This window comes from Sander vitreus, chromosome 20 (genome assembly GCF_031162955.1).
Source record: "Sander vitreus isolate 19-12246 chromosome 20, sanVit1, whole genome shotgun sequence".
Classification (NCBI taxonomy): domain Eukaryota; kingdom Metazoa; phylum Chordata; class Actinopteri; order Perciformes; family Percidae; genus Sander; species Sander vitreus.
The window spans coordinates 26,815,093-26,839,292 of record NC_135874.1 but is presented as its reverse complement, the minus strand read 5'-3'; the positions used below and the strand labels follow the sequence as shown (position 1 = coordinate 26,839,292).

General features: G+C 42.4%; 1 protein-coding gene across 2 annotated transcripts in view; it reads right to left on the bottom strand.

Moving 5' to 3' along the window:
* Positions 1 to 6,071: 6,071 nt before the first annotated feature.
* The window catches only part of arhgap5 (Rho GTPase activating protein 5), a 66,052-nt gene continuing 47,923 nt past the window's right edge, over positions 6,072 to 24,200 (bottom strand). For both annotated transcript variants that reach the window (XM_078278333.1, XM_078278334.1), the window contains exons 4-7: positions 22,121 to 22,198; positions 15,082 to 15,213; positions 9,823 to 9,928; positions 6,072 to 8,262 (exon numbers count right to left, since the gene is read on the bottom strand). In XM_078278333.1, the coding sequence (XP_078134459.1) occupies positions 7,938 to 8,262; positions 9,823 to 9,928; positions 15,082 to 15,213; positions 22,121 to 22,198 (641 nt within the window). In that variant the 3' untranslated portion in view covers positions 6,072 to 7,937. The remainder of the gene's footprint in view (positions 8,263 to 9,822; positions 9,929 to 15,081; positions 15,214 to 22,120; positions 22,199 to 24,200) is intronic.

The following is a 24,200-nucleotide window of genomic DNA, read 5'->3' as shown; positions in this document are numbered from 1 at the left end:
CTGGGCTTTTCGCAGCCTGTTGCTGATTTTTCCCAGCTGGGATTTCAGATACTCCCCGGGTGGGGAGTGGACACGTTCAGCCAGAGCCTCATCCAGCTGGGCTCTATGGGAAGCCTGGGATCTTTCCAGTATCTCCTTTGCCTCCTCGTCCTGTTTTCGGAGAGCTTCCTCCATCTCGCTCAATTCATCCTTCAGCTCCTGAGCTTCAGCCCTCTCAATCTCCAGATAGCTCTCCAACTCTAACTCTACGTTGGTCTTAGCTACTGCGAGCGTCTGTCTTTCCTTACAAAGCTCCGTCTTCTGAGTCTCCACATTGTTTTTAAGGGCCTCCTTCTCTGCCTTCATCTGCTCCAATTCGACCTTCAGGTCTTCAGTAATGAAGTACTGCAGGTCGAGATCTTTCTGGGCTTTTCTCAGCCTGTTGCTGATTTTTCCCAGCTGGGATTTCAGATACTCTGTTTCCCCGGGTGGGGAGGGGACACGTTCAGCCAGCTGAACTTTCAAGTCACACATCTCCCTCTGCATCAGCTTGTTGTCATGGCTCAAAGTGCTGCCCTCTCTCTGTTGTTGGAGCTGATCGAGGACATTGGCCAGCAAGTCCTCTCGGATTATCAGGTGAACTCTTCCCTCAGATTCACATTGGGTGAGCCTCGCCTCGCTGTCCTTCAGTTCACGCCGTACTTGTTCTTCAAGTGAACTGAGATAGAAATTCATTTGCGGTTCAATCTCTCTGGAGTGGAATTCCATGTTTTCCAACTTGGTATTCTGCTGGACCAGTGTCTTTTCTCTCGTTGCAATCTGCACCTTTGGATTGTCACAGTCAAATGACTCTCTGATACAAACTGCTGTCTGAGTGAATTTGTGTCAGAACTAAAGTTGGGTCCCAGTATTCATAGTGTGTCGTTATGACAACAACAACATGTATTCTTATGTTTTCAATCCAAATGGTTATTGGTTCTATTCCATTCTATCTTTGATTCTATTGTTGCTATCGTATACCAGTTTGTTTATGTTTGAATATACAGTATGAATGTTATGCTGCGTTCCAGGCAACCCATAACTCGTGTTTTCACAACCTTCTACCCGTTAAAGTGCCCTGGAACGGCAATCAAACCCGTAACGTACTACTCGTGAACCAGATGCACCAGATGGTTGTACTCCCAGTTACAGTTTTGACGTCACACACAACAATGTCGACCCTTTTGATGCTGTACAGATAACTGTGAGAAATAGACATAAATGGGAAACGTAAAGTAATTCTGCACATTGTAATCAAAACAATACACATACAATTGTGTACTACTACAGGTTATGTTTATTAAATTAAGCCCAAAATATGTTGCCGACTAGAAATTGCTAGTATCAGCTAGCGCTAGCTAACGTCAACGGTAGGTAGCCGCTAGCTAACGCTAATGCCAGCTAGAAGGGTTTGTCGTGACTTTGCCTGGAACGCTACCAAGTCGTGAGTCGTGACTTGAAGTCGTAACTTACGGGCTAAAAATTGTGACTGGAACGCAGCATAATGATTTCTGATGATTCCTAAAATATGGCAAAGAAAGAACACTTTACGAAATATACTGAACTATGTAGTAGGGGGCCACTGCTCGTCTCTTTTTCAGGTTGGGGGGGGGGGTCCTTGGCCTAAATGTCATGTCAGAGTTTAGTCAGGAGACGGTTTTGAAACCATTTCAACATTTTTTTATTTCAAATGCTATAAAACTGAATAAAACTCCCCACGTCTTAAATTCAGTGGAAGTGATCATTTATTTTACCTGTGAAGATCCATGCATCCATTTAGTTTTTGGGCAGTTTGGTTGAAAGAAACCCATATTTCTGATATAAAAAAAACCTTTAAAAACGAGGAAAACATCAGGGTTAGAGGAAGAACAGAAGAAAAAAAAAAAAAAAGACTCGCAGCCGTTTTTGAAAAAAAAAAAAAGAAACTTTATTTGGAAACATTATGGAGGAGGAAACAGAAAAACAAACTTATTTTAGAGTTTTTTCATTTCTGAAAAACATTTTTATTTACTATAATACACAGCGGATGACGTTAAGAGTCAGTTGGTTTGTACACCGGAGAGAAAGGATGAGATCTTATCGACAAAATGATTTCAAAACATAACTTGGATAAAAAAAAAAAAAAAAACTACAGACGAACAGCTTCATCTTTTATTATCTAGCAGCTGCTGAACCCCCCCCCCACCCTCCCTCCCCTCTCCCATCCCATCTCCCCCCTCCCATTCCCCCGGTAGATCAGGATGCTCTTGGCTCTTTTCCACTGTCGCCATTTGCTCCCTTTCAGTGTCCTCTTCAGTCCAAAACCCTTAAAATGGGCTTTTGGCTACGTTCCATTCTGAATATTTATCTCCTTTAACACACACTCGTTAGCCTCTCATTCACACCTCAAAGGAAAATTGTGGGTCATTTGTGTGCAGCGGGTCCCATTCCCAGACACGTGTCCCCTTCAAAGTGCCTTTTAGACTTTAAACGGTTACACTTTACTTGAAGGTATCTACATAAAAGTGACATGACACTGACACGAACGTCTCATAAACATTAGAAACAATTCATACACGTTTATGACATAACGCATGACATGACATAACATTTAGTAAGTGTTCTGTTAGTTCTGTTTTTGTCATGACAAGTTAGGGTTAGGGTTAAGGTTGTCATGTGTTCATGACAGTGTCATGTCACTCTTATGTAGATACTTTTTAGTAAAGTAAACTTTGTGGCGATGATGAGACGGACGTTTGGCTCCGTTCTCATTTCTCTCCAGTTCAAACCTTTTCCCTCAAAAATCTAAAAAATGAAAATAAAGATAATCTGGGTGCCCAAGTGGTAGAGCGTGCGCCCATGTATAGAAGCTCAGTCCTTGACGCAAAGGCCGCCGGTTGGATTCCTGCATGTCATTCCCCCCTTTCTCTCCCCTTTCATGTCTAAGCTGTCACAAAAAACTAAAAAAGGCCTAAAATGTAAAAAAAAAAAAAAATCTTAAAAAGAAAAACGTTTTTTTTTAATCCTTTATAGTTTGTGTCCTCTCACTTTGTTATGATTAAAAAAAATAAAATCCCTAAAATGTCAGGTAGGACGCAGGGCTTTTACAATGAAAATGACTTCCATCATTGTGTTAATATGATGATTAGTTTTCTAAAATATTACATTTAAATGTTTAAATTGGTGAGCTGGAACCAGCAAATATCTGCCTTTTATACTCCATAAATTACTTCAAAACAATAAAATATATATATATATATAAATGTTCTGCTGACAAACTGGTTGTGGGAAGGGTTAAATAAATTGGGTTTTCTGAAAAAAATTCAATAAAACAAACAATTGTCTGAATGTGACACAAAAAAAGAAAAGTAAAAGCTTGAATCTCAACAAAGGAACGTGCCTCAGTGACGTCATCTGGGTACAGGAAACAGCTGACTGATTTGGGGACACTGGAGACACGCGTCTAAAATGAGACACCACCCCCCCCCTCCCCACACACATTTCTTTGTGTAACTGGATTCATCCCCCGTCGCTGACGCTCATCGGAAACACTTTCAGTGGTTGTGCCGTTTCTGTGCCGTAACACTTCCCCCTCCTCGGTTTCTTCTTACTCAAATAGCCACTAGCAGAGCAATGCATTCTGGGTCAAATGAACCCTTGAAGCATCCATGTGATGGGCTTTGAGTTTAAGGAATAACTCGCACCAGGCGGCAGAAAGAGCCGAGGGAAAGGTATTTAAAGAGGGTTTAATTATGAATGGAGGGCTTAATTAATTTGGCGATCAAACTTTAACTGTCACGTCGAAGAAAAAAAACCATCAGAATAAACTTAAGAGTGCAGATATGGAGCCGAGATAAAACCCTGAACACTCTGAGTCTGAGACATTTTGTTGTCTGGAAATTGTTTAAGAAAACCTCAAAACTACAAGTGAGTATTCGTGAGAAAACTTTGCAGAAGGTTCTGCAAGTTTCACGGTAACAGATGACCGAAAAAACCTTTGAAGATTTCATCTCAAATGGTCCTCACCCACACTTCACATTGTTTGGATATTACTTTTTTTATTTAAGACTCCTAAAAGACTCTTCTGTACATCTGGATTGGATTAATATTCCATCAGGCGCACGCAGAATAAAAAGAGAAATTGAATTTTGAGTTCCCCGAGTTGAGATTATTTTGTTATCAAAAGAAAAACTTGCCAGACATGGCGTACAGTACCTTCTTATACAAAGACATTATTGTGTATAAATATACTAAATCATTATAAGTAAGACTCTTTGAGACACTGTAACTGATAATGTTTTTTATATAACTTCCTCGGACATTACCTGGAAAGAACTGTGCCATTTGGTACTAAATACGAAGGAAAAAAAGCCATTTCTGCAGTTCAACCCAAATAAATAGGATTCATTCTTCACGTATTAGTGACAACTTGATTCTCTATGTACGTTCAACGGTTTGCTCCGCTGTGTCCTCATTAAAAGACTCTCTGGGTGATGCTAGCGATTAACTGAAATGAAAAGATTTTGAAGTGTGCCACACTGGACACTAAAGTAACAGTTGTGGAAGTATTCAGGTCCCTTTCTCAGGTAAAAGCCGCAATACTACAATGTAAAAGAATACTAGAGAAGTACTTTGAAATGACTGTAGTGGAGTAAAAAGTACAAGAGTTCCCTCTGAAATGTTCAAGTACAGTAAGTAGCATAAAGTACCTTCAAAGCAGTGGTGTAGTCTAATGTATTGTAATGGGTATACTGTACCGCATATATATATTAATAGTAATATTGTTTTCCTGGCTCAGAATGGGCCTTTGGGGGGCATATGAAAGTGTGGGGTCTGGATGTCCTCCCCCAGGGTTATTTTGAGCGTCAAAGACTTCATTTCCTGCATTCTGATACACTTTAATGCACCACTTTATGGTAGGAATACCTTTATTTATCCTATGAGAAGGAAAACACAGATGACATTCAAAATATATCAAAAATATAATGGAATATAAAGCAGTAAGAGGCTTTCACATCAGGGACCTGAGCCTGGATCCCTACAGCTGACCCCAAAGCAACGAGGACAAAATAAAATAGGCTCCTTATATTAGTCTTAAATGTGCCGTGAAGGGAGAATACTGGAGTTAGTGTAGATGGAGTATTGGGGCCGCTCGCTACGCGCACACAACGCCCACACTGCACCCACACTACGCCCACACTGCACCCACACTGCACCCACACTACGGCCACATTGCGGCCACACTACACGGACACTATGCCCACACTGTGCACATTATTAAGTGGGTATATACGGAGATTTCCTGGTGGGTAAACTCTGTATACCTGCATATCACGTAGACCACACCACTGCCTCAAATTGTACTTGAGTAAAAACTTTCCAAAGCTGCATATAACAAAGTTCTTTCCAGGAAACTTTATGGAAATTATTCCTGAAGTTGAAATTACGGACATGGACACCGGGTTAAACATGGTAGACGTCATGCAGCAGGTGGAGTATTTTGTATCCCATTGGGACAGAAGAGTGTTTGAAGATCCTGCAAAAACTGCGATACAAGTTTCGTTTTTAACATCCTCCGGGGTTTACCCAAGATCATCAGGGATCGACGTGGCTCAAATGTGTGTTGGAAGAGACACAAACTGTGGCTCAGCTGGACAAAAAGTCAAAGGTGTAACGGAATTTAAACTTAATCCGGACTTTTACTGCCGCCCTTGTTCTGCCTTTAAGTGTCATCGATGGAGAAAGCGATGAGGGATTTTCTCTTTCAGACGGGCCAAGGAGGATTAAAACCCACAGATCCGTTATCGAACCCCTCTTCTCACACACACACACACGCATCCAAACATTCACACACCATCAGAAATAAAGATGGGTTTCAGTTGCACCATCAGAACCACAAAGGAATATGATTATAGCTTCTGACGGATTATACAGTCCAGTACCCGGTGGTATTTCACTAAATCAGCAACCTCTGGCAGCTGATACATATATATATATATATATATATATATATATATATATATATATATATATATATATACATATATATACATACATATATATATATATATATATATATATATATATATATATATATATATATACTTCTTTCCTCTGTTTAGGGAAAACTATTCGACATACTGTAAAACCAAAAATATGATCTTAAGAGTAGGTTTCTTGCGTGACGGAAAAGAAACAAATGCAACGAAAACTTAAACCCCTGTTAAGAGTTTTTCTGTGGGAATGTTCCCCTTAAACCGAAGGAAAAAAAAAAACGATGCAAATCTGAACTAGAGCGCCTTTAAGAGTTTCAAAGTGTTTCACTTCATCATTTTTTTTTTTTAAACTTTAAAGTTGTATTTTCTTCTCACTAAGTGGCAAAAAACAGAGACATGCAAATTTTCAGTTTCCAACAACCCAACAGAACGTAAAAGTAGAAATGAAGAAGTGGAGAAAAGCGTCATCGGCAAAGTGTCGAACACGGAAAAAAGACGCCTCCTCGAATGCATCGCGACGTAGTGGTTTTTCTCACCCCGTGTGCCGTCGTCGCCGTCGAGGGGGTCGTCCCCCCCCGTCGGAGCGAGAGGGCGCCCCGGCGTTGCATTATGGGTCGGAGGCTCTGAAGAGACGAGACGGTCAGGCTGAAGGTTTGTAGTAAAAGTCTGATTATCTTGTCACGGAGTGTTATCAGTCCACGGTTTGTTTGTTTACATTCCCTCCTGAATCCCTCCTTCCCTCTGCGGAGAAGGTAATACACACCACAGGTCAGCTCGCACTGATACACATCGTCATCACACACTCACACACACAAGCTGGGGGTAGAAACCAGACGTTACAAAAAAATATTCAAGAGTCCAAATGATAAAAAAAACATAAACGACGCAAAACAGACATGAAATTGGCATGTGGGACCTTTTGACACAAAGCGTGCATGTGCTGGCCTTTAGGGTGGGGGGGGGGGATTGTTTAGTCTTTTTAATATTTAAAACCAGAGCTCCGCCCTCCTCCTCCCATACACCCAGCTAAACTCCATAAGACACAATTGATATTATTTCTGCGAGGAGTTCAAATAATCCACCGTTTGTTTGTTTGTTTGACGTCTGGCGTCGCAGGGGAAAAAAAAAACTTCTTGTGTTCAGTTTCGGTTCCCTCGCTTCCTCTTACTGGGCAACAAAAGAAAGAAAAGTTTTTGCTGTGCTGAAATGCCAAAAACAGTCCGTCAGAGAGTCAGTAACCAGTCAGTCAACTATCTAGTAAGTCCGGGGGTTTCATATTTGAGTTGCAGTCGTGGGGACTCTTTGTTTTTTAAATTCCCTTTTTCTGTTCGTCTTGGAGCAGGGGGAAGGAGGGGGGGCAGGGTTTAAAGGGGGGACCTAGGGCTCAGGCGCCCAGTGTGCTATTCCATCAGGGTAAAAAGGTAGGAGAGGAGGAAAGTAATCTCTATCTGCCCCAAAGGAAGTCCAAGTCAGACCCTGCTAAACGATTAGTGTTGTCGCTATGTGCCAAATCAAATCAGTTCAATCATCGACTACTTTCAGTCTCCGTATCATTAAAAAGGGGGGGTCAGATCCCAAAAACAAAAACATTAAAAAAATAAAAAATAAAAAGTGACATCTGATTGTAATTGTCTGATCCAGGATTTACCTCGCAGGGATGAGCTGATTCCACAGATTAGGTTTAATCCAACAAAACGCTCGATGTGTCTCTAAAACCCACAAAGTTCATTCACCCTAAAGTCGAGGACTGTACCAACCGGGGGGGGAGGGGGGGCAGACCAGACCGGCGTTTCATAGAGTTTTAGAGAAGACGGCCTCCTCCTCCGTGCTGATTTGTTGGCCCAAAAGCAGCTGGCGGGCGGCACACAAACAAACCCTCTCCCATCCCCCCCCCCCACCACCCACCCACCCCGGACTTCATTTCCCAGCGTGCTCTGGCGGCGGTCAGATGAGCGGGTCGGGGTGCAGGGTGTGCTGGATCTGCTGCGGCTGCAGCGGGGGGGGCAGCTGCAGCGGCAGCAGAGCCTCCACCATGTTGTGGCAGTGCAGGGGCGGCGGCGGCGTGCCTTCGCCGCCGGAGCTCTCCGCCACCTCGCCGCCGTGGAAGAAGTAGTTGCTCTGCACGATGAAGGACTCGATGACCGCCTGGTTCAGCTTGGTGGTGGACAGCGTGTCCTTGTTCTCGAAGTCGGGGCGCATCAGCGTGGGCCAGAAGCAGATGGACAGGTTGTCGGCCGTCATCAGCGTGCTCTTGCTGTGCTGGCTCACCCTGCGGGGAACGCAAACGGGTTAAATCAGTCATCACAGATTTGGGGTGTGTGTGTGTGTGTGTGTATGTGTGTGAGACGGAAAAGTGTGTCAGATGTTTGTTGGGTGACATTACAGATGTATTTTTTAATGTCTGTGTTTTTTATCATTGTCTGTTGAATGTTGGAGCAGAATTGTGATGAAATGTGATCTCATCTTATTTTACCTTATCTTATCCACAACGAAACAACTGCTGCAGAAACCACGTGTCTCGACAGCTTGGTTTAAAAAGCCAATCATCAAATCAACCTGTCACATCGTTAACATATTTTTCGCTGGTCTGGTCCGCTCTGGTGTACGAGACTCCATTCATTACTAAAGTTAATGCTGAAACTGACACCTCTGTTCTAAATGTGGTTAAATGAACTGAATGTATCGGCTGTCGTGAGGAGAGAATATGAGCAGATTTTGTCTTGTTGGAGCATCAGCTGACTGATGTTTTGATTAAATCAGTGACTGATGAGGTGTGACATTATGATTATGGTGGCGATTTTTTAAATGTTCATCAGATTAATGAGATTAATGACAGCTGCCGTTTGATTCTGTCACTGAACATTATCCGGCCGCTGTGCTGAGCAGGAAGAAGCGGCGCTTTCTGCTGCGAGGCGACAGGACTCAGAACACCGATGCTGTGTCTTAAATTGCACACTTCGGTACTTACACTTGCTATTTTGAGTGTGCAGCGCGCCACGGCGCCAGGTGCTGCACTAAAAGTGGTCAAGATGTTGAGGCTGCGTCGCTGGACGCAACTCCCCCTTAGCGGCCACCAATTCTTCTGCGGAGCGGAAGCTACGGGACCACCAATGTACTTTTAAACGTGAATATGGTGGCATTTCTTTAAACCAATCACAATCGTCTTGGGCGGTGCTAAGCTCCGCACGGAGCCACGGTGCCTCTGCTAAATAGCCTCAGGAAGGAACTTGTTTTGGTGGAACGTGTACGTTCAAAAGTAGTTTTAGTCGTGCAACAGAAAACTCAGATTGGACAGATAGTCTAGCTAGCTGTCTGGATTTACCCTGCAGAGATCTGAGGAGCAGTTAACCACAGTCCTCACAAATCCACCGGAGGTTAGAACGCCAACACAAAGAAAGAGGAAGGAAACGGACATCCGGCGGAATTTCCGGCCGTGCTCAATTTGAGACAAAACTAACCTGACGAGATTTCCACACTACACAAGTGAGTACATAGTGAGTACACAGTGCATTACATGTAAGTGTCTGCAAATAGACCAAAAAGACAGACACTCAGCATGTGTCGGCTCAATGTAGAAGCTGCATCGACGACATCGTGAGGTGCGTCAGACGGCAGTTTGTAAGTCGAATGAAGAAGCCACCTGCTGCGATGTGTTCACTGTCATCACAGGGATACGTACATTTGAACGCCGAGGCGTTTAGCTGCTGCTGAAGCTTCACACTGAGAATTTAACTTTGTGTCCTGTATGTGGGCTAAGAGTCTGTGTGTGTGTGTGTGTGTGTGTGTGTGTGTGTGTGTGTGTGTGAGAGATCCAAGCTGTGTCTCTCACCTGTTGAGGTGTGTGATGATGTATTTGAAGACCTGGTAGTTGACAGAAGGAAACTTCTCCACAATCTCCCGCAGGACCTGCAGACGCTCAATGTAGTCCACGATTTCTGACACACACACACACACACACACACACACACACACACACACACGGAGAGAAGACAGAAAGTGTTTAACATTTTACACACACACTCTCTCGGGATACGGAAATTATACTCTCTGGAAAAAACAAAATACCGAGATGCTGCCAAGAGCAACTCCCACACTCTGTACGTACACACGTACACACACGTACACACACGTACACACACACACAGGTCAGTGTCTGCAGAGTAAGGACGTAAACACTGCATTTGTGCGAGTGTTCAGGTTTAATGAAGTCACCGCAGCATGAAACAGCTGATTAAAGACTGAAATGGTTTCATTGGACTACAGACAAGAAAAAGACAGAAGAAAGAGGTAATTTTTTTATCATCTTTTTCCTGCCTGTAATGTTCAGTGATGTCGCTGTATTTCTGATTTACATGTTTAACATGTGATGTATTATTGTCTGTAGACTACTCAGGTGTCATCATTTTGACTTGACTTGACGAAGATGCGACTGGGACTGAAATGTTGTCTGTCTATTTCAGAATCAGAATACCTTATTGATTCCCTCAGGGATCATTTTTTAGTTGCGGTTGCTCATTGTCAATTAAAGGTAAAACTATCAATAAGTGTATAAAGTCACAAAGTAATAACAAAGCTACAAGAAATGAAAACGCTAAGTAGAAGTAAAGTGAGATTAGGTTAAAAAGTAAAACAACAAACAGAGTATACAAATGCTATTCTAGTGCAGTGTCAACGTCAATACAATACGAACACGAATAAAGTACATTGTGAATGTAAGTAGCAGCAGTGAATAAATAACATGTAACTGAGGTGTTTTTGTCCTTCCTGCTCACGACATTTTAGTGAATTTAAACGTATTTCAGCGGGGGCTGTGAACGATTAGTGTTGTCGCTATGTGCCAAATCAAATCTTTTACTTACAATCTGTTGATGCTTTTGAATCAATTGACCGCTGTTTTAAAAGGTCCCATGGCATGAAAATGTCACTTTATGAGGTTTTTTAACATCAATATGAGTTCCCCCAGCCTGCCTATGGTCCCCCAGTGGCTAGAAATGGTGATAGGTATAAACCGAGCCCTGGGTGTCCTGCTCTGCCTTTGAGAAAATGAAAGCTCAGATGGGCCGATCTGGAATCTTCCCTTTATGACGTCATAAGGGGAAAGGTTACCTCCCCTTTCTCTGCTTTGCCCGCCCAGAGAATTTGGCCCCCCCATGAGAAAGAGACAGACATCATGGCTTGAAAACAAGCGAAGCATGGCAGTTGGTCAAGGCCACACCCCCACTCTCCACCTTGCCCCCCCCCCTCTCTCCTCCTCAATAGCATTTAAAGCTACAGACACAGAAATGGCACATCCTAAGGAAAGCTCATAGTGGGACTGGCTCTAGTGGCTGTAATTCTGGACCAAGGCTGAATTTCGGGACAGAGACTTCAGATACAGTATTAGGGGACCACTAAGGTCTATATAAAAGAGACTTCAGATACAGTATTAGGGGACCACTAAGGTCTATATAAAAGAGACTTCAGATACAGTATTAGGGGACCACTAAGGTCTATATAAAAGAGACTTCAGATACAGTATTAGGGGACCACTAAGGACTATATAAAAGAGACTTCAGATACAGTATTAGGGGACCACTAAGGTCTATATAAAAGAGACTTCAGATACAGTATTAGGGGACCACTAAGGTCTATATAAAAGAGACTTCAGATACAGTATTAGGGAGACCACTAAGGTCTATATAAAAGAGACTTCAGATACAGTATTAGGGGACCACTAAGGTCTATATAAAAGAGACTTCAGATACAGTATTAGGGGGACCACTAAGGTCTATATAAAAGAGACTTCAGATACAGTATTAGGGGACCACTAAGGCCTATATAAAAGAGACTTCAGATACAGTATTAGGGGACCACTAAGGTCTATATAAAAGAGACTTCAGATACAGTATTAGGGGAAAACTAAGGTCTATATAAAAGCATTTCATTTTCACTTTCTCCGATGTTTTTGTCACTTTTTTGACATTTTTTCCTATGATTTATTTTTTTTTAAGATTATTTTTTGGGCTTTTCCACCTTTATTTGACAGGACAGCTAGGTGAGAAAGGGGAGAGAGAGGGGGAAGACATGCAGGAAATCATCACAGGTCTGATTCAAACCCTGGACCTTTGCGTCGAGGCATAAACCTCCCAGTGTATGTGCGCCTGCTCCACCCACTGAGCCAACCCAGCCACTTTCCTACATTTTTCAACATTCTATTATAAATGACATGCTATAAAATTGAATAAAACACCCAAATTATTATTTTGTTTTAAAATTTGGTTGAAAGAAACCCAAATTTCTGATATAGAAACGTTTTGAAAATGGGTCAGATTTGACCCGAGGACAACAGGAGGGTTAAATGCGTAGCTCAATTAACAGGACAGACCTAGGTCTTCCACAAAGCGGGGGAAAACACAGAAAAACAACAACAAATAAACAACAGGAAACACATCCTGCTGTCTTCCTGAGGAGTAAACTGTCTGTGAAGTTCCTCGACATTCCTCGTTCCTCTCCAGAGAATCCATCACATCCCCGGCGGCGAAAAGCTCATCGGAGCTGAAACGCTCAAAGCTACTTTAACACACACACACACACACACACACACAACCTTTCCTCCTCTGGATTGACATTCCACGAGCAGCAGGAGGCCTTTTATGTATTTTTAGACACAAATTTACAGCCGCACACATAACGACACACTGATTTATTCATCCTGCACGCCATCAATCATCTTAACGCCAGCCTCTGACCCTCCAATGGCTGAAAGGGGTCAAAGGTCATTAATCCATGCTGCCATATGTCAGAAAGGAACACTTTAGTTTGATATAACAATTGAATCATTTGATCCCCTGTTGTCATATTATATATATATATATATATATATATATATATATATATATATTTATATATATATATATATATATATATATTTATATATATATATATATATATATATTTATATATATATATATAATTAAAAAAAAACATATATAAACAAGTTTTAGTTTCAATTTTATGACACTTTAATGATCCCTGGGTCAGGAAATGAAGCTGCCTCTGAGTTTTGTTCCAGAATGAAAATAAAATGCAGATAAAAACTATTCTCAAGTGACAAATTCAATAAAAACATGTTGAATAGATACGTTGACCGAATACGTGAATGAATGAATGATGTAAAGGGTAGCATTTGTGTTGTAGTAGCACGTGTAAATTGTAAGTGTTGTGTCTATATTATTGTCGCGCTTGTGCGATAGAAACTCCAGTAAAATAGGAAAACAAATGTCTTTTTTTCTTACTTTTAATTCAACTAAACTATTAACGACACATTTAAAGCCGGGGTAGGCAGTTTTCTTTGGCGTCGTTGGGCAAAACTCCCATAATAGACTTTCAGCATTGTTTCTTTTCAGCAAGTGGTCTGAGAGAAAACTAGACGTCTGCACCTCCTCTTGGCTCGGTTATCAAGTCTTAGAAAATCCCTGGAGAGACGGGAGACCTTTGGCCAATTACAGGGCATTTCAGAGAGAGAGAGAGAGAGAGAGCTTTCCTATTGGCTGTTGTTGCAAATGGAGATGCGCGTGCACGTGTCTTCAGATGGTGAAAGCCCGATTCAACGGCGGAAAATCCTGCAGAAAAAGTGCCACCATTGGCAACGACTGCCGGCACTGCAAAGCAACCCGAAATAAAATAAGCCAGACTTCTCAAAAAGAATCTAAAGGAGAGGCTGACAATAAACGCAATAACACACGTGTCATTATCAGAGAAGGGTTTCAGAGACGGAGAAAAAATGTTGCTAATAATTTTTCAGGAAACTGCCTTCCCCAACTAAAGATTAATCGATTAGTCAACTATTTTGATAATCGGTAATAATTAAAACCGGTTTGAGTCATTTTTTTATGAAAAAAAAAAAAGGAAAACTTTGATGTCAGCTTGTTAAATGTGAATATGTTCTAGTTTCTTCTCTCCTCTGAGACAGTAAACTGAATATCTTTGAGTTGTGGACAAAACAAGACTTTTGAGGACGTCATCATGGGACTTTTTGGGAAACACCGATCCACATTTCTCACCATTTTCTGACATTTTAGAGACCAAACAACTCATCCATTCATCCAGAAAACAATCGACAGATTCAATCGACAATGAAAGTAATCGTTAGATGCAGCCCTAATGTTGACATTATTGTGAACTACAAAAGTGACTTAAATGGACTGGCCACATCATTTATGCGGGGCACTGTGTATGAACGCTCGCTGGATTATAGTAATCTGTGAGTGCAGTATTACAGAGCAACTCCACTGATGTTGATGTCGTTATTGGACATATGACTCAGCTTCTCTTACTCTACATGTACATGACGCGACAGTCCCACACTTCTGAATTCATCATGGCCAAAACTACCCCACAATAAATGCCCTGCTAAAGATCAGGAGGTCAAACAGTCACTGTCGTCTGAGAGAGTAGAGGAGACGTGCTGGAGAAAGAGAAAGTGAAAGCAAGGAAGCATAAACAAGAAAAGAAATTGATGAACAGAAAGAGAAAGGAGAGTAGAGAGAGGCAGCGTTCTCTTCTACAGCATATCAGACTCATTTTCCAGAGAAGAAGCGGCAGTGTGCATATTTTATTTTGGACTTTAATCTGCCGCCGTCAGCCTGGTGGTGTCGGCACTCAGTCTCAATTATATACAAACAGGAAACACATGCACGCACGCACGCACCAAACACTCTTAAAAGTGTGTGATGTGACAGAAAGCTGCGTGAGTGTAAACTGAACCCTTCTGCAGCATTAAAGACAGCAGCTACACCAGACAAGATGTTAAAAGTGTGTGTGTGTGTGTATTCAGCTTCATCTGGTTTTTGTTTTTTCTTTATTAAAATGAAGAGAACAAAGTGAACATATAAGTGCTTTAAAAGGTTTAAAGAGTGCAGTTTGTGTGTTATTACCTCCATGTCAAAAGTGTATTTTTATATCAAATGTACAGCCTTTTTTCTTTTGGGAGCTGCAGGAATCAGAGGGATACTTTTTGTGTTGACTATTTGTTCTTACTACTCAATAATTCATGGCTCAGGTGTTTTCTTAGACCTGTAGATGTGTGTGTGTGTCTGTTTATTCTTACTTGCGGCCTCCACCAGCTCCGGGTGCAGACTGTAGGGGATCAGAGGGTCGGGCAGGTCGGCGAAGAAAGCCTTCAGCGCTCCGGCTGCAGCGTTCACCGCCACATCCATCGCCACAAAGTCGATACTGTGATCTACACACACAGAGAGAGAGAGAGAGAGAGAGAGAGAGAGAGAGAGAGAGAGAGAGAGAGAGAGAGAGAGAGAGAGAGAGAGAGAGAGATAGATAGAGAGAGAGAGAGATAGAGAGATAGAGAGAGAGGGAGAGAGGGCGAGAGAGAGAGAGAGAGAGAGAGAGAGAGAGAGAGAGAGACTCAGCAGCAGATTCACACTTTTTGTGTATGAGGAATTTAAGCATTTCCTGTTATGATGTAGCAGTTCGAAATCCACTTTTCAGTACAGTACCGGTCTAAAGTTTGGACAATTTTTCTCAGCCAAGTGAATGGAAAAAGTGTGTCTGGACGTTTGACTGGTATTGTACGTGTGCGGGTGATTCGGAGGGTTGTGAGTATATAAGAGGATGATTGTGGATGTAAGTGTGTGAAACATGTAATTGTGACATCCAGGAGTATCTGAGCGATCGCCACAACGTTGTCACAGTGCAACGATTGATGCTGTAAAAGTATGCAGTCTGTTTATGTTGGATCAAATACTATGTAAACTAAACTAAACTAGGAATGCAGTTTCTCAGGCTGATTAATATCACCTTCACCATTTTTTTTTCAGCCTAGTAAACTGCCTCCATCCCAAAATGTAACTTCACAGCAGTATCAAGGGTATCAACACACAGAAACTACAACAGAAGAAGCATAGCCGGGCCTGTTTTAGATCATGTTCTCCTTCTAAATGTCAAAACCCTTATTTAGAAGTTAGTGGATCACAAGCAGACCCAATACATCCCAAATACATTTTGTCCCACCGTCTTTAAATGGAAAGAAGCATCAATAATTACAGATTGTCTCTAATTATTTGTATTAGGTTATTGATAGTGGATATGATTGCCATCTAAGGCTACATCTACACTCCTGCGTTTTCATTTTTTAAACAACGTTTTGAAACAAAAGCGATCTCCGTCCACACAAGAGTTTTAGCTCCAGCAGCAGAACTAATCTGCGTCCACATTAACACGTCTGAGAACACGTATCACGTGACCGACAGGAAGCAGATTGCTGGACGCTACTCTGCGGTTGAAAATCATGATGTATAAATTAAAAACACAGAAAATACTTTGGAGAAAGAACGGGACGGTGGAAAGTAAGAGCAGAGATTTAAAACGGACGTAAAATGTCACACCTTCTGTAGTCTACCGTTAGCTAGCTACCGTGAATGTAGGCTACGTAAAATGCCATATTTTTCCTCTGGCTCACCAAACGGACGTAAAAGCATATTATACTACAACATCTATAAAAGAGTTTTTCTTGATGTCATTTTTCAGTTTTTCAAGAATCGGTTTAGGAATCGGAATCGTAACAATCCAAACGGTACCCAACCCTATACCTGGAGTTTTCAAACCAAACGTGTAGTGCTTCCAATGTCTCCGTTTTAGCCCTGCACACTGGGTGCGTGGCGTGAGCGCATAGCTGCGTGGCGTGGTCTCAGGTGCGGTTCGAGCGCTAAAAACACGCATGCTAGAAATAGGACTGACGCTCTACTTTTCACACGACACGCAAGCGTTTCCAGGCAACATAGAATACGAAAAGATGTTGATATGTCATTTAGACACAAATACATTTAATAAAATGACATGTTGATGTTTGAAAGTCTCGAGGTTTTGACATAAATGCAGATATAAAATGTAATTAATCAACACTATATATTTATGTTTAACATGAAGTATACTACTGCTGCAGCAGCGTCAGCGCCTGGGCATCGCTTCGTGTGCAAAGACACAGAAAACTCACGCAGCCGCCACGCAACAGAAACGCCACGCTCACGCCACGCTGCCAGTGTGCAGGAGTGCCTTAGAGAATACGTCTGGTGCAACCAAACCCCGCTTTAGAACCACTGACGAGGACTAATTTGACCTTAAATATTAAACTTTTCAATCTTTCAATAATTAACATCGCCATCAAAAACAGCTAAGCATTGACCAGGGTTCAAAACGCCACTGGGCCAGTAAATATAACAACCCACTTGCCCGTTGTTTACATTTTTGATGCTTTCTACATTTCTGGGGTTACGTTTTTTTTTGACGTATTTATATTGCCCGAAGTTTGACTTTTTTTTCCAAAAAATTCTTTTGCACTTTTATTTCATTTTTTTTTTTACATTTTTCCTCCGAATTAAAATTAAAATTTTACTTTGGGCAAGTAGAATTTTTTTTTTACTTGCCCGTCCGGACAAGTGAAAAAAAACAACCTTGAACCCTGTTGACTGAAGAATGGAGACGTCACTGTACGGGACTCTCACACCGCCTCAAGACACACTGACAAGTCTTCATTTAAGGGAGGGAGAGAGAGAGAGGGAGAGAGAGAGAGGGAGAGAGAGAGAGAGGGAGGGAGAGGGAGAGAGAGGGAGAGAGAGAGAGAGAGAGAGAGGGAGAGAGAGAGAGAGGGAGGGAGAGGGAGAGAGAGGGAGAGAGAGAGAATGAGAGGGAGGGAGAGCGAGAGAAAGAGAGAGAGAGAGAGAGAGAGAGAGAGAGAATGGGAGGGAGGGAGAGCGAGAGAGAGAGGGAGGGAGGGAGGGAGGGAGGGAGGGAGGGAGAGCGAGCGAGAGAGAGAGGGAGGGAGAGCGAGAGAGAGCGAGGGGAAAAGAAACGAGTGAGACAATGCGAGTGCTTTGTTGTTGCAGCAAACATTCAGCTATAACACTAACTCCTGGGCAGCTCAGTGCTTGTGTTTTGTTTTTTACCCTCATATGTTATAAAACTTGTGGCAGTGATAAGGTTGAGGTAAATGGACTGTATTTATATAGCGCTTCTCTAGTCTTAACAACAACATAAACAGCTTTAACATCGTACAGGAACCATTCACACACGTCCGTATGCTGTGGCCGAGGCTGCCGTACAAGGCGCCTCCTGCATATCAGATAAACATTCACACACCGATGGCGTGGAGCAATTCGGGCTTCAGTGTCTTGCCCAAGGACACTTCGACATGGGACTGCAGGGCCAGGGATCGAACCTCCAACCTTCCGTTTGGTAGGCAACCGCTCTACCACAGGCCAAGGTTTCCCGTTTACTGTACGGGATTCTCACACGGCTTCAAAACCCTAGCTCCAAACCAGGGATGCACCAAATCCAGGATTTGGCTTTGGATTTGGCTGAATATTTGGCTTTTTGACGGGGAACCCTAAGCTTGCACTCCACGTGCTACGCTGGTGGTGGCGAGGACCCTAAACAATACACAACATCACCGCTGTTACAACATCTGGTATGAAACATCTGGAAGAATACGAGCTGAGCATGAAGGAATCTACAGACAGCAGCCAGAATGCAGCAACTTCAGGTACGGCAAAGGAAGGACAGTCACCGCTGAAAACTGGGAGTCAGATTCGGAATTCGGTTTCGGTGCATCCCTACTCCAAACACACTGACAAGTCTGATCGCCGGTTACATGACTGGCCAGCACAGTGTGAGGTTGAGTTTTTCTTTTTCAAAAGATGACAACCCCCATTCAAAATGAACGGAATGAGCCTGCGTTTGTGCCGCAGCGTCAGACGTCTCCACGTAGCCTTCTCTCTGCCGAGAGAGGAGAAACGCTCCAGCTCCATCGCTTCACTCTGAGTTTCTGTTCTATTTGGAAAAGATGTAGCCAGCAGGAGGTCAGGTCATCTCTTCAGCGCTCTCATTTACTCAAGAGTAAAAACCAACAAAAAAAATTGTGTATGTAATGACGGCTTATAAAGACCAGAGACACTGGATATATATATATATATATCTATATAAAAAGGAAATATACTTCCTGTTTTGACACACTGTAACTGTATCCAAATGACGACGGGAAGGAGGAATGGGAGCGAGAAGGAGGACAGAGCCCTGAGGCCACACTGAGGCAGCTGTCACACTGAATCGGAGACTGCTCACACACACACACACACACACACACACACACACACACACCTCACCAGAAATACTCTCAAGGAAATAAAAAGATAGGAGGGGAGGCAGTGAGGAGAGAGACATTAAACGCACAAGAGAATTAAAAAAAAGAGGACAGAAAAGGAAGGAAAGGACAGAGGAGCAAGGAGACAAAAAGACGTGGAGATATTAAAGGACAGAGGGACAAACGAGAAAGAAGGGGCAAGAAGAAGGATAGATAGAGGATAGAGGAGACGCTGGTGTTAAATGAAGTGTATTAATAAACAACCAACAGAACGCTGCTTCAGCCCAAAATGTTAATGAAGCGGAGCCACGGTGACCTCTGAATCCTCAAAAGGATCCCCATCACAGCTGAGCTGCTCCCCAAGCAAAGTCATTTTAATCATATTTCCCTTCATAACAGATCCAGCTTATATGCTGGGAGTAGCCAGTAGCCGGCAGGCCGCCACCCTCTCCAACTGACAGAGGAGCTAATTGGCTGGAATGGTGCTTTTTACACACAGATGTGATCGGGCCGCAGCGAAGAGAGCAAGCGCAGGACTTCATCTACAGTAAACAGAATTATGAAAGTCGACTCTATTTAAGATTTCTGAGGGCGGCAGGTTTACACGAGTCGACCCTAAAGTACTCTGCAACTCTCATCTCTGACAGTTACAGCTGTATTCGATTTTATTCTCTGGGGCGATTTATTTAAAGATTGGGCAGCTTTTTCCCCCTGAGCATTTACAGGCATTTCACAGAGTCCCATTCACAACAGATGTAGGACATACTATAGTGTGCGGGGAAGGGAATGACGTTGGGGGTTCAAAACTTCAGCGACGCTTGCACAAAAACAACATGAATGTCGGGCTGAGGCCCTTTGGCTCGTGGCCTTCATCAAAGTCATCATACAACACATGACAAATAACATTTACATCAAATATTTTCATATTTATATACATATTCTTGAGTCTGATGAAGGCCACGAGACGAAACATGTTGGTCCCACATCAAACTTGCTCTTTATATTACAAGTGTAATATAGCAGATTCACTTCATGTCTTACCAACAAACCACATATTGCAATATATTTTCATTTTAGATAGGGACATTTAGGGACATCATTTGAAGATGGAAAAGAGGTGATAAAAGAATGTATTATCGAGGAGCCTCTGGTGATTCCCACCCCCTAGTGTATAATTCCTTTAGGATACCTTCTAATATCTAAAACATACCATTGTTATGTAAAGGTAGGTGGTGTCTCACTTGGAGGAGAACTCTTAACCTTTGTGTTGTCCTTGGGTCAAAATGGACCCGTTCTAAAATATTTTATATCAAAAATACGGGTTTCTTTCAACTAAATTGCCCAAACATAACATGGATAGTTCCATACACGAAACAGGCTGTAATTATGCATCAACACACCTTCCTGTGATCTTCACTATTAGCTAAAATAATTCATAATATCAGCAGTTTGTACCTAAAAAATGAGGAATCATTTAATATGAATTATTATAAAATAAGTGTACAACTAGCGATGATGAGTTGGCCTAGAAGATGTAACACAGAATTGGGTGATAATTTATACTTTATGCCACATGTGTCAAACTCAAGGCCTGCGGGCCAAATGTAGCCCCTCGCACATTCTGATCCGGCCCGCATATCAATTTAGGTTCACAATCAATTTTGGCCCACCTAGTTGTGCGCCAAACCAAAAACATGGGAAACTGTTTTTTCATCTTGCAATTACGCCACACTCAAAGCAGAATTTGGCAAATGTGCCGACTTTGAGACTCAGAAGTTCCCCCAGAAGCAGAGAGTTTGCATATTCAGGCTGTGGAAGAGCTTGTTGTGAGTCAGCTGTGTGCTAGCCTACTTAGAAGATGTAATCATTGTTTTGCTTGATTTGCTAAATTCTAGGCTGGCTGAGGAACTTTTGCTGACTTTTTCAGGGCTGTATGTGGACCAAAGTGAGAAGACTATATGAGACATGCAATAATTGAGTCAAAGATATTTTACTTTTTCGATTAAATAAAAGCCAATAAACTATACATGTCTGGCCCTTGATGTGATTCTCTTTTTCCACTGTGGCCCTTAGTGAAATTGAGTTTGACACCCCTGCTTTATGCTTCATAAAACAGGCAAAACAGACCGGGTCGGGCGCCTGGGTAGCTCACCTGGTAGAGCAGGCCCACATATAGAGGTTTACTCCTCGACGCAGCGGCCACAGGTTGGACTCCGACCTGCGGCCCTTTGCTGCATGTCATTCCCCCTCGTTCACCCCTTTCATTTCTTCAGCTGTCCTATATAAATAAAGGCCTAAAATGCCCAAAAAAATAATAATAATAATAAAAAAACAGACCGGGTCTGTTAAGGGTTAAGGTTTAGGTTATTTTATTTTACAAGCTAACTGAGAAGTCTATTTATTTGCACAGTGATGACACATATAGATCTATACTTAACTATAATAGAGGAAATAGGAGAAAAAAATGCAATCAATAATCAACGTGAGACTGTCAGTCCGGTCTCCATATTTATATATTACAGCGCCTGGCTGTAAAATGAGTGACGCCGCTGACTGTGCGCCGGTGATTTCTGCCTGTGGTGACTTTATTTATTCTAACAGCCGCTTTGGCAGCTCACCAGCCCGCCGTGAGCAGGTTCCACTCGGCTCCGCGGGGGCACGTGTTTCTCTTTAAGCCCTTCTGCTGCGTGGTCAGGTTTTGGAATCTGTTATTTCTGTCTGCGGGTTGAATTTATTGCACACATCACACGAGCGCTACTCGATTGGTAACATGCTTTTCCAAGGGAACTCCTGAGTTCTTAAACCCTTTTATGGGACGATAATTTAGAATCGGGATCTGTGGGAATAACGAGAACCATCCACAGCGGCTGCGCTTTGAGACTCCGGTTACACGTGTGCTCCTTTCTATGGGGTTTCTAGGTGGCTGAAGATGTATTTATGAGGGTCTGTGCAGGTGTGTGTGTGTGTGTGTGTGTGTGTGTGTGTGTGTGTCTTTTACCTTGATCAAACTGTTTCTGGATGTTGTCCTGGTCCGTCTTGTTCCCACTGACGCGATACAGACCTTCTGTCGTCAGACCTGCGCACACACAAACATCAGACACCTTCAGTAACTGCTCCGACAGACTTCATTCATCTGGAATTTACAAAGCATTACATTTAAAACATGTGCTGAATTTAAACAGATGGACCAACAGGAGCAGAGCAATAGGTTTCACTTAATGTGGTTTTCGGTAACCGCATGCTGAGATTGTTTTGGATTAAGGCTGAAAGCTTTCACGCCATCAGTTCCAGAAACCTCTCATAACTTTCTCTTTCTAGGCTTAGACAGCCTCTGAAGCAGTTCTCACTGTTTATCATGACTAATTTAGGCGTTTTATTCTCGTTCTCATTAAATTCTTGAAAAGGTTTGCTTTTCGGTGCATGTGCAACCTGTGAAAGGATGATTAAAAGGCATTTTCTGATCTCGGTTCTGCTTTGTGTTTTGTTGCTGATCTTTTTGCTTCTGTGCTGCGTCTTATTTTCTGTTGTGTTGTATTTCTTTCTTCATTCCTTCCTTCCTGTTTCCTTGTTTCCTTCCTTTTTTCCCCTCCTTTCCTTCCTTCCGTTTGCAGTTTATTATGAGGGTATTGGACCAGGCCACTAACTGATCACTGTGCAGCAGAGATGAAAACATGAACAGATGAATGATACTGAAAAGGCTTTCCTTTCTAACCCTTCTGCATTAGGTCGAGTTATTGATTATTTTTGTATACTGGCCTTTTTTTTATTATACAAAAAGCACAGTTGCCAGGCACCGACATCACAATCATTGAAGAGTAGATAAGAGAAGAGAGCAAATCTTAACGTTGCTCTAAATAATGAGCTCGTAATGATCCACGAGAAGTAACGCATACAGCGGGAAACGACGGGAAAAGAAAAAGAAAGCAGATAAGTGAGTGAGGAAAGATGGAGCAGGCAAAGCAGCGGTCATTGTCATGGAAATGAAGATATCTTTTAATGCATAGACCATTTCTCAATCTTAGTATTGAAGTCATCTTTCCATCTCTTGAATGTCTTTTAAACATTCCAAGCCATTTATCTGCCAATGCATCTGATCATGATCAGTCTCTCAGTGTGACGTGCATGGCTTATAATCTATAATCTGATCCCAAACACAGCAGTGGGTTGCCTCGACAACGTTACAGTTTCTCCCGCATGTGTGGTCACATTTAGTCATAATTCAACATCCAAAAGATGTGAAACTATGCAAGCCACTACGTCTTTACAAGAGGAAATGTTTGTTTGTTTAAGATTATTTATTTCGGCATTTTTAGGCCTTTATTTCCACAGGACAGATGAAGACATGAAAGGGGAGAAAAAAGGGGGATGACATGCAGCAAAGGTCGAGGACTGAACCTCTACATATGTGCGCCTGCTCTACCAACTGAGCTAACCCGGCCACTACAAGAGGAAATGTTAACCTGAAGCTGCTAGAGAAAACCAAAGGTTCGTCCCTGAAAGCTTTAGTGCTGCCTTGAAGTCGACATTGGGGGCTTAAAACACCGTCGAGCGTCCGTTACATTCAAGCCGTCGCCAAATGAGTTGCTACAAAGCTAATTAAGACTATCAGCTCCACACATCTCTCTCTTTATCTCTCAGTGTGACTATGTTCAGAAGAGTGTGGCGTCTGACGACTTTCCCTCGCAGAAACTCGAGTGAAGACAATGACCTCTTCTGAAGAGTCCGTCATGTTTTTATAATCCTCCGTGTCCTCCTTGGCTACTAGCAACTGCGCGATCACGGAAGGCTTGTACCATGTGGACGCGCCGACAGTTTTGTTGTCATTACTTAGAATTCCTCATGACAGAAACTACGCACGGTAGCTTTAACAAATCATACATATTCGGGATGTAACGATGCATGGGGAGTCGGTTAAACAATAAAAATGTGTAAAGATTACTTAACTGGTTGAGATTTTTTTTTAAATGAATTGTGACGCAAGTCTAGGGTGTCAGCTACTTTTAAGATTATTTTTTGGCTTTCATTGCCTTTATTTATAGTACAGATGAAGTCAGGAGAGTGGGGGGGAGAGAGAGAGA